Consider the following 12033-nt stretch of genomic DNA (forward strand, 5'->3'; position numbering starts at 1 on the left):
ACCGGATATTTCCCCACCTCCGTGTCCCGCGAACTACCGAGAAGCGGTGGAATCTCCAACAACGTCCGAAGTTGACGTTGAGGATTATTCGGCGGCTGGCACTGCGGAGGCAGCGAGCGGGAGAGGTTTTCAACAACAAGAGCAGGAAGCTCGCACGGAGATAACCCTCGAGGCCATATGGGCAATGTTAAAAACTTTGAATCAAACAGTTCTAAAGGCAGCAGCTGATACAGCTTCTCTAGTGACTAAAGTAGATTCTTTGCAAGATTCTCTTGAAAAAATTAAACAAGATACTATTAAACAGAATGATATATTTCAACAAGAAATTTCTTCTATAAAAAATACAACTCTCTCCTTGATAAAGGATAAAACCTTTATTCATAGTAAAATAAATCAGCTGGAGAATTATAATAGGAGACTTAACCTGAGAGTATTAAATTTCCCAAAAATGGTTGAACTGAGTGGTTTAGAACTATTTAAGAAATATCTCACTGAGGTTCTCAATTGTTCCCCCAAGATGATTCCTCCTATAAATAAAATATATTACCTTCCAATTCCACAGAAGAAAATGGAGGAACAAAGGAGAAAATCAGAAGCACAGGGAATGCAAGAGGATGGATTACAAAATTTAACAGCTTTTCTTGAAAATTCATTGCCTGAAATTCACACCCGTTCAACTTTGCTAGTTTCTCTGGTTTTTGAGCAAGACCTTAATTCAATTATGAAACTATACTTTAAAAATGCTCAAAAAACTTTTTTGGGATCTCGCTTGTGGATCTACCCAGACGTCACTAGATTTACTCAGGAAAAAAGAAGAGAGTTTCTGTTACTGAGAGATGAAGTTAAAGCTTTGGGAGCTAGCTTTTTGCTAGCCTATCCATGTAAATGTCTAATCAAATACTTGGATAATAAGTACATTTTCTATGAACCTGAACAATTGAAAAGCTTTATTGGATCAAAGAAGATTGTCAAATGACCTCTTGGACTAAGGGAAATAATGAAGTATTGACTACCTGTGGGGCGGTCTAGGTCCTATTGCCTAAATAAGAAAAATAATTTGTTTTTGTTCTCCTCAAGTTCTTTGACTCCCCCCCCCCCCCCCCCCCCCCCCCCCCCCAAGTGTTGGTGGTCTAAGATAGGAAAATATTGTTTCTACTGGTATGATACATAATTTTACCATCCTGGTCCGGAGGGACGCTAAGGAAGGAGAAATTAGATCTTACCTGCTAATTTGCTTTCCTTTAGTCCTTCCGGACCGGACCAGGCCCCTCCTATGTTCTATCAACTCTTTAGATTCTTTTATTAAATTTGGAAGTGGAATGTTAAAAAAAAAAAAAAAAAACAGATGATACTGTATATATATATATATATAAAAAAAAAATGACTTTGCGTGGTCCATACCACTTCTCTGGTGGTTGCTGGTGAGCTCAGTTGCTGGAATATATATAAAGCCTTGAATATGTTATACCACTTCTCTGTTGAGAGTTGCTGGTGAGCTCAGTTGATGGAATATATATAAAACCTTAAGTGAGTCATACCACTTCTCTGTTGAGAGTTGCTGGTGAGCTCTAATATGAATGGGCCATGCCACTTCTCTGGTGAGAGTTGCTGGTGAGCTCTAGTACTCGGTTTTGCCGAGGAATTTGTGGCTGCTAGGATTACATATGGCACAGAAGTTCTTTCTTTCTTTCCTGCTTTGTTATTCAAATACTGAGGCTAAGGTCACATGGCCAGGGCTCCTATTGGCTCTCTAGAGTCAGAGTTTTTCTCAGTCTCCACCTGCTGGTAGGCGGGCACAACCCAACAGTCCAATCCTGGTCCAGTCCAGAGGGACTAAAGGAAAGCAAATTAGCAGGTAAGATCTAATTTCTCCATTTGTAAATTACAGCTCCTTAAAATAAGGTTCAAAGTTCATTTGGGTAGTTGAAGACTTCTCGGAGTCAGATTCAGCTGTCTTCTGCTTTCCTAAATCAAACTAAACTACCTGCTCTTTTCTGATACATCATCATATCCATGTTATTGTGAAAAAGCATTATTCTAATGCAAGGTTGTGTTTTTGTCAATTGACAGATAAGTGTGGTGGTTGGCAAAAAAAACTTATTTCTATTTAATCTAAATGACCCAGATAATCCAATTGAGTTGGCATTCCAGCAGCGATATGGTACCATTGTTTCCTATAAATGGTGAGTACATGCTTTAATCTGAGCCAGGTTATCATCCATGGGGTGAACAGGTTGTGTTCTTGTCACCAATCAAGCCTATGTTCCTTGCTTAGTGCCATGTTGAAAAAAAAGTGACTAAGACTTCCAGCAGAGACATGAAAAACAGGAACAATTCCCTATGTCCCTAACCAGGCCCTCAGATTATTTGATTATTATTGGTTCTTGCAGCCCCAGTCCATGTTCACTGTGAGTCAACCAGGCACTCTTTTTTCCTTTTGGACTCCCAGATTATTGAACAGTTTTCCTCCTCCTATCCGCAAATAATTATCCTTAAAAAAAATTTAAAACTGCCCTTAAAACATATTTTTTGAGGCTGGGTCTGGGTGCCAGCCATCTGATTCTGAAGTGTAAATCTAATCTGCATTTGAGAGCCAGCCTTTGAATGTTTTTACTACTACTTGATGGAACAAATGATTGTATCTTTACTATTTCTTACAAAGTGGTGTTCCATTCTTCTCTTTTCTTTTAGTCTGTAAACCGCTTTGACCTACATGATTAGTAAAGGCAGTACGGTACATTTGTGAATAAGCAAAAACATAGGGGGTCTTTTACTAAGGCGCACTCACGTTTTTGGTGCTCGCTAAAATTGTAAACACACTAAATGTTAGAGACGCCAATGCATTCCTGTGTGCGTTTCTAACGTTTAGCGCGCCCACAATTTTAGCATGCAGTAAAAATGTGAGCGTTCCTTAGTAAAAGACGCCCATAAACAGTTTTAGCGCTGCAGTGCAAGCAATTATTCAAACACATTACACTATGAAGGTATGAACTCAGTACATTGTGCTTGGAAAGTGGTCTTTATCACAGAATATTAACTTTCCATTTGAAAAACGGGAAAGATGACAGTATATCCTAATTAAGAGTGAATAAGTGTTATAGTGGGAGATAGTGGTGTGTTGGAAGACTTAGCTTTTGTCCTATACTAGTGATAAGTAGAGACTAAGGAGTCTAACAGTGTTAAAGGTACAAACTGTCTGGACAAAATTCAGCCAGCGGTGGTCAACATGTTTTAAGCATTGATTGACATGGGCTGAATTAGGCCCTGATATTCAGTCACTAAATATCTTTATTAAACACGTGTGCTTCAAAACCTGCTCACGTGTGTTTAAAAGCCACGGCAGTTGGGTCCCGGCCTGAGAAAGTCCTTTGTTGGCACGCTGCCAAACAGAATTGGTTAAAGGGATATGGTGGTTCCTCCTGATGAAGAGAACGAAATGCGGTCCTGCATAGAGGAGCCGATGCTTGCTTAAGGACTGGAGTAACAGCAGTTATGAGATTGAAAGTCTCATTCTGCTTATGTAGTGCCTGAAATCTATTGCAAGTGGAGGTGTTCATCCCCAGAGAAGTGTGTTGGGGTTTGTCTTGAACTTTCATGAAACTTTATGTGAAACCGGAAACCGGAAGAGCAGAGTGAATGGACACATGCAAAGGTCCCGTATTTCTAATTCTGTGAAGTCTCTTTGAGAGACAAGAAGTTATGAACTCTGACACAGTGTGTAATGATATTCAAGAAAGTCATGTATATATAAATCCTTCTTGTTATAGATTTTCTATGCAGGTACTATAAGGTGTGAATGAGTATGGAAGATATAAGAGAACATTGTTTGTGAATAAAGGTTTTAAACACACGTGAGCAGGTTTTGAAGCACACGTGTTTAATAAAGATATTTTGTATTCAATAAGACTGGAGCTATTTAGTGATTGATAATACGAGTGCTCCAGCAGCTCTATTGAGTCCCTAATTGTATAACATTACCTGATATTCAGTGCCAGGACCTATATGGATGCAAGGGACCAGGTGAAATGTTCAGCCTGTTGCCCATTTAGCTAACTGGGTAGCAGGATGAATATCAGGTTACCTCCTAATGACTCCCCCACCCCCTCCAGAAATATTGCCACCCTCCTGAATCCCCCCCCCCCCCCCAATAATTCTCCTTCCTTCCCTCCTGAAATCCACCAAGAAATTGGCCAGACCCTCAGTCAGATCCCCCTCCCTCCCAACCATTCACGCTCACCTGAAGCAGGCCCATCCCAGTTCCACCACTCCTGCTAGACTGCTGAAAGCAGTCATGGCAGCCATTTTGATGGAGGAACCGCAATGGGCAGGAGCGAACAGGGATCACTCCTGCCCCAATGACCCCTGGACCACCACTCATTTGAAAGATAGGTCTGTTGGGGGGGGCATATGGGGATAGAGTCATGTTGGGGGCTTTAATCTGGAGAGCCTTTGTTTTGGGAGGGGCATGGGAGGATTAGATTGGGGGGGGGGCTTTTACACATGGGGAGGTGAGATCAGACCAGAGGGGCTTTTGCTTAAGATGGGGGGATGGGGGTTAGAGCACAGTCTTGACATCCAGAGGCAAGTGTCGCGTTCTCGAGGACCTTGGCATTCTATCAGGTCCTCGAGGTGGAACTGGAGTTCGTGAGCCCTTGGGCCTCTGCCGAGGAGCAGCAGTGGCAGGCAAGACCACCCTGGGACGGGATATACGGAAGAGCAGTACTGGAACTCTGGACTGGAGTAGTACAAGGCAGGCAACTGGAACAGACGAGACAGGAACAGCTTCACCTGCACTTAGCCACCGTTCCTCCGGAGTTGAGCTCCAAAGTGCAGGTGGCCGGCAGGACTTACAGGATATGCAGGAACTGAAGATCCCGAGGACACACCCCGGGTCTGGGATACACGAGGGAGACTAGTCTAGGAACTAACTCAGACAGGGAGCTGCTGCACTGCCACTAGCAAGAACCAGAAGACAGACCAAGGAGACAAGACATACGAAAGCTAGCAGGAGCAAAGACTAGGGCAACATGCAAGCAAGGCAGACTGGGGATCAGGGAATACCTAGCGGGTAAACCCACTAGCTAGGTAACAGCAGGAAACAGGGACCACGCCCTGGAAATACACACTAGCTAGACAGAGACAGGATTCAGGATATACACTCAGGATATACAAGCAGGGTAGGTACACAGACTAGGCAAGGCAGGATTCAGGGTAGAGCAAACCAGGAATAACAGGCCAAGGGTCTTGGGCAGGCAACAGAGTAACCAAGAATATCAGTCAAGGGTCTTTGGGCAGACAGGAGAACAGACAGAGTAAACGAGGAAGAACAGGCCAAGGGTCTTGGGCCGGCAGCAGAGCAAACAGAGTAAACCAGGAATACAGGCCAAGGGTCTGAAGCCACAGCTGTTCCACACACTGACTGGGGAACTCACAACGGCTGAGGCTTCGCATGCAGACAGAGAACAAACCCAGACAAAGGCTTCACCCCAACCCAGGGTAAGCCAGGAACAGAGGCTTCACCCCAACACAGGGTAAGCCTGGAGCAGAGGCTTCACCCCAAACACAGGGTAAGCCAGGAACAGAGGCTTCACCCCAACACAGGGTAAGCCTGGAGCCAGAGGGTTCACCCCAAACACTGGGTAAGCCAGGAAGGACCCGCGGTCCACAGACAGAGGCTTCACCCCAACTCAGGGTAAGCCAGGAAGAACCCGCAAAGTCACAATGCAAATTAGACATTTGCCCTACTAGCCTAATAAGATCCGCCCCCAAACAATTCAAAAAAGACCTCACGAACCATGTAAACCACAGACTTCAAAATGGTCTCTTTCCTACGGATAAAGGAAACATCCTACTCACTCCGCTGCCAAAAGATGCTAAAAAAAGCACAATGGACATAACTAATTATTGCCCAGTAGCATCTATTCTGCTCATAACCAAACTCATGGAGGGCATAGTGACGAAACAACTTACTGAATACCTAAATAAACATTCAATTCTGCATGAGTCTCAATCAGGATTCCGGTCAAATCACAGTATCGAAACTGTACTAGTGTCTGCAATGAACTCATTCAAACAAGCAATTGCAACTGGTAACAACATACTACTCCTTCAGTTCGACATGTCCAGCGCCTTCGACATGGTTAATCATGATTTACTATTACATATACTAGAATACTTCGGAGTAGGAGGTTCAGTTCTCAAATGGCTCAAAGGATTCCTGACTACAAGATCATACCAAGTAACAACAAACGCGGACATATCACCCCCGTGGATACCTGAATGTGAAGTTCCCCAAGGATCCCCCCTCTCACCAACTCTCTTCAACCTAATGATGATACCTTTAGCCAAACTTCTAGCCAATCAAAACCTCAACCCCTACATATACGCAGACGATGTCACAATTTACAATCCCGTTTTATTTATTTATTTATTGCATTTGTATCCCACATTATCCCACCTCTTTGCAGGCTCAATGTGGCTTACAATATATCGTTCTTGGTGGTGATAGATTAGAACGTAATCACTTGTTGTTACATAGAGATGTTGAATTACATATTAGAGTTTAAAGCAAGCAGATATTATAAAAATAGTTCTGAGTAAAGATGTGGGAGACGTATACATTTATATTTGTTATTCTATATGGTATGCCTTTTTAAAAAGATGGGTCTTCAGTGATGTTCGAAAGTTTGTTCGTAGATCCCTCTCAGGTTGAGCGGCAGTGCGTTCCATAGCTTGGCACTCAAGTAGGTGAAGTTTGCTGCATGCGTAAGTTTGTATTTTAAACCTTTGCAGCTTGGGAGATGAAGATTGAGGAATGTGCGGGCTGATCTTTTGGCGTTCCTTGTCGATAAGTCTATCAGGTCTGACATATACGCTGGGGCGTCTCCATGGATGATTTTATGAACTAGTGTACAAATCTTAAACGTAATGCGTTCTTTGAGTGGGAGCCAGTGTAGCTTTGCTCGTAATGGTTTGGCACTTTCATATTTTGCTTTTCCGAATATAAGTCTGGCTGTGGTGTTGTGGGCTGTTTGGAGTTTCTTGATTGTTTGTTCTTTACAGCCAGCGTATAGTGCATTACAGTAGTCTAGGTGGCTGAGCACCATTGATTGTACCAAGTTACGGAAGACTGTCATTGGGAAGAACTGTTTTACTCTTTTTAATTTCCACATTGAATGGAACATCTTCTTGGTTGTGTTGTTTGTATGATTCTCAAGTGTTAGATGATGATCGATAGTCACTCCTAGGATTTTTAGGTTGTACGATATAGGGAGTGTCAGATTTGGTGTGTTTATGGTGGTGAATTTGTTCGTATTGTGTTGAGAGGTGAGTATTAAGCATTGGGTTTTTTCTGCATTGAGTTTGAGCTTGAATGCGTCCGCCCATGAGTGCATGATGTGCAGACTTTGGTTAATATCTTTGGAGATTTCCTGTAGATCCTGTTTGAATGGGATGTAAATCGTTACGTCGTCTGCGAATATATATGGGTTGAGGTGTTGGTTGGATAGTAGTTTAGCCAGAGATATCATCATTAAATTGAATAGAGTCAGCGAGAGGGGGGATCCCTGTGGAACTCCGCATTCAGGTGTCCATGTGGCAGATATAGTTGGATGTCACTTGGTACGATCTTGTGGTTAGGAATCCTTTGAACCAGTTAAGAACATTGCCTCCGATTCTGAAGTATTCGAGGAGATGTAGTAGAATACTACAACCATATCGAATGCGCTGGACATGTCGAATTGTAGAAGTAGTATGTTTTTGCCAGTAGCAATTAGTTGTCTAAATTTGGACATGAGAGTGACTAGTACTGTTTCAGTGCTGTGGTTAGCACGAAAACCTGATTGGGAGTCATGGAGTATTGAGAACTTATTTAAGTAGTCAGTAAGTTGCTTGGTTACCATTCCCTCCATTATTTTGGTTATTAGGGGGATAGATGCTACTGGTCTGTAGTTAGTTAGTTCACTAGCATTTTTCTTTGCGTCTTTGGGTATGGGGGTGAGTAGAATATTTCCTTTCTCCTTTGGGAAGAGACCATTTTGTAGCACGTAATTCAGATATTCTGTGAGGTCTGTTATAAATTGTTGAGGAGCGAATGTTATGAGGTTGTTGGGACATATGTCTAATTTACAGTGAGATTTGGCATATCTCTTGAGCGTTTGGGAGATGCTGCCTTCTGATACCGTCTCTGTTGGATTATTTATAGTAAATAATTAGCAGATTTTAGTACACACAGCTTCAGCTTTAGAAATGTTAATTTCTTTCTTCATCTCTCTCTCATTCACCCCTGAATAATTCACTGCTGAGTCACTTTAAAGTTGAAGTAACAAAACATCTGTTTACTCACAGTTTGTAGTTAGATTATAATCAGACAGGCTTTTATATACATATTACTATACATTTGTATTATCAGCTCCTTCCATGTGCTTAGATGGTAATGGATGCTCACACCACCATAGATCCTCTCAGGTTAGGAGAGATCATGAGCTCCATGTGCTCCATGTGCTGCATGTGCTGCATCTAAACCCCCACAGGAAGTTGCATAGCTATGTGACCTCTCTAAGTAATTCACATCAGAGGTCACAGAGTAATCACAGAGAAATAATAGGTGACAGGCAATGCATGTAAAATACAATTACATTCCAACAAACCCCTTCTCATGCATAACTGTCATGCAATTATTTATTCATACAAAGTCCAAGCTTTATACGCAGATTCACAAAATGTTCTCTGGGTAATGGTTTGGTCATGATGTCAGCTGTCATCTCACTTGTGTGACAATAGTGTAGACTGATGACCCCTTCTTTCGCCAACTCTCGCACGTTGTGGTATTTCGTTGCGATGTGCTTGGTGCGTGACTGAACCTTGTCATTCTGTGACAGTCGGATGCAGCTCTGATTATCTTCCATTATCTGGATTGGTCTCTTTTCAGCTATTCCGAAATCCAGCAAAAGTTTTTCAATCCACATCAGTTCTCTGCACGCTTCCGATACGGCCACATATTCAGCTTCTGTAGAAGACAAACTCACAATACTTTGTTTATGACTGGCCCATGAAATTTGTACATTTCCATACATAAACACATATCCACTTGTGGATTTATAATTAGAATGATCCCCTGCCCAATCTGAATCACAGTAACATATTAGTTTTGGATTACTATTGGCTGAAATCTTTAATTTACAATCAATGGTACCCTTTAAATACCTTACCATCCTTTTAACTGCAGTCCAATCTGATTTGGTAGGTGAGCTGACCCTTCTGCTCAAAATTCCTACTGCATTTGCTATATCAGCCCTGTATGTGGTAGCTAGATATAAAAGCTTACCTATGGCTGATCTATATTGGATGTTATCTGGTAAAGGTTCTCTTACTGTTTCATCCTTCAGAAAATCAGTGATCATGGGAGTGCTTACAACTTGGGCATCTTGCATACCTAAACTTTCAATAAGCTCATTTATTTTCTGCTTCTGGCTTAGAAGATAAGAACCATCATTTTGTTTCTCAATTTCTATACCAAGATAGTATGACACATTACCAAGTTCTTTTATCTCAACATTGAGGTTTAAATATTTTACAATGTCCTTGTACTCTTGCTCACTTTCGCTTGCAATGAGCAGATCATCAACAAAAGCTAAAATGTATGCATATTGTCCATTTCTGCACCTAGTGTACAAGCATTTATCTGCTTCACCTTGCTTAAATCCTAAATTTGTCAATATTTCATGCAATTTTTCATTCCAACATTTTGCACTTTGCTTTAATCCATAAAGACCTTTGTTTAATTTACACACTAGCTGTCTTTGTTTTGTATTTATGAAACCTGTTGGTTGTTCCATGTACAAGTCTTCAGTTATATCTTCATGAAGAAACGCTGTTTTCACATCAATGTGTTTGACTTGCATGCCTTTTGAGACTGCAATGCTCAGAAGTGTTCTGATTGTCGTGTGTTTCACTACAGGTGCAAACACTTCATCAAAATCTTCTCCATATTTTTGAAGATATCCCTTTGCCACTAATCTGGCTTTATACCTTTCCACTTTTCCTTGTGCATTCCTTTTTAACTTGAATACCCATTTGCATCCTATAGCTTTCTTGCCAGGAGGTAATTTTGTAAGAATCCAAGTATTATTTTTATCCAATGCATCAATTTCTTCTTGTGCAGCTTTACGCCATTCAGCAGCTTCTTCTGCTGGCATTTTCTCAATCTCATCCCATGTTAAGGGCTCTTGAGCTTCTGCTGACTTTGTTAGGTAAGACAGTCTTGGGGGTGGAACACCTTTGTTTACCCTGGATGAGCGTCTGACAACAGGTTGGTCTGACCTTTCCGCATCCTCTAAATCTGAGAGTTCTTCTCCAATTGATTCCCCTTCTCCAACTGTACTGTCTTCTTCAATGATCCTTTCTGTGTCTGTTTCCTCTGCCTGTTCCTCGTTAGATACAGGTGAGTTGCTTTCAGACATCTGCCTTGGTATGGCATTTATATACACTGGCATGTCTATTATGGTTCTAGTTTCATATTCTGGATGATAAGGCTCATCTGGGATAATCCAGCCTTTATCAACCCTTTTGTTTTCATCAAAATATGTAACATGTCTTATGCCAACAATGCCAGTTTTCAGATTCAAAATTCTATATCCTTTGTGTCCTGGAGCATAGCCAACTAAAATGCCCCTTTCTGTTGTGGAATCCAGCTTATGCCTTCTTTGCTTTGGTTCATGAGCATATGCTGTACTCCCAAATGTTCTTATGTGTGACAGGTTTGGCTTCCTACCATGCCATGTCTCATGTGGTGTGCGCTCAGCGCCTTTAGTTGGCATTCTGTTTTGTAGGTACACTGCTGTGAGAATGGCTTCCCCCCATAGTCTTTTAGGGAGATTGCTATCTGACAGCATACATCTGGTCATTTCCACAAGTGACCTAAATTTTCTCTCTGCAACAGAATTTTGCTCTGGTGTGTAAGCTACTGTTGTGATATGCTGAATGCCTTCTTGTTCTAGAAATGTGCGCATGCTTTGTGAAGTGAACTCACCACCATTGTCGGTCTGAAGAACCTTTGGTTTTCTTTCAAATTTATTGCTCACCATGGCTACGTATTTCTTCAGCATGTCTGTGACTTGACTTTTCTCTTTCAGCAAGTAGGCCACACAGTATCTAGAGAAATCATCCAAGAATATTAGCACAAATCTGTTATTTCCCAATGATGGGATATTAAACGGTCCACATAAGTCACTGTGTATTAAGTCCAGCACTTTATTACTCCTATTTCCTGTGTATTCAGGAAATGAGGGTCTCACACCTTTTTGAGTAACACAGTCTATGCATTTCTCCATTTTACCAGCATTTGCACTTATCTGAATGCCGGTGGCCAGTTGCTTACTGTAAAGATCCTGGATCACCTTAGAATCACGATGTCCCAGGCGGCGGTGCCAGATTTCCAGACTACATTTACCATCATTCTTCCTTACTTGCGCCATATGTGAGGCTTCACCTGAAATGCTCAGTTTATAAACATCATTATGCATAAAAGCTTCAGCATACACTTCATCATTTTTAGAGATTGTGCACTTACTGTTTTCAAAATGAATCACAAATCCCTTCTTATCTAATGTAGATACACTAAGCATATTGCAAACTGCTTGGGGAATATACAAGACATCACTTACAGGAATTTCTTTAACTTCATTAGACACTTTGCATTTTAAGAATCCAATACCTTTTGCTTGGATCTTAGCAGTCCCTGCGTTTGCAGTTTTAAGAATACCTTCCTCTGGACACATTTCCTGAAAGAAATCTTTACAATTGGTTAAATGGCATGTGCTCCCCGAATCCAAAATCCAAGTACTTTCATTTGAATTATTATTTACCATAGTCAAAGATTTTTCTGCCATTAGAAAGCCCTTGTGTTTATCTTTGTCCTTCATACATTTCCTGGTTTGAAAATTCTTTAGTTCCATTGGCTTAGGTGAGCTAGAGGGAGTGTTTTGTGTTTCCTTACACCATTTAGATACATGTCCCTCCTTTCCACATGAGTAG

At 41.4% G+C, this 12033-nt stretch overlaps 1 protein-coding gene across 2 annotated transcripts in view; it reads left to right on the plus strand.

The window, feature by feature from the left end:
• The window catches only part of WDR19 (WD repeat domain 19), a 565820-nt gene that overhangs the window by 81154 nt on the left and 472633 nt on the right, over window positions 1–12033 (plus strand). For both annotated transcript variants that reach the window (XM_030191304.1, XM_030191303.1), the window contains exon 8: window positions 2071–2183. In XM_030191304.1, the coding sequence (XP_030047164.1) occupies window positions 2071–2183 (113 nt within the window). The remainder of the gene's footprint in view (window positions 1–2070; window positions 2184–12033) is intronic.

This window comes from Microcaecilia unicolor, chromosome 2 (assembly GCF_901765095.1).
Source record: "Microcaecilia unicolor chromosome 2, aMicUni1.1, whole genome shotgun sequence".
NCBI lineage: Eukaryota > Metazoa > Chordata > Amphibia > Gymnophiona > Siphonopidae > Microcaecilia > Microcaecilia unicolor.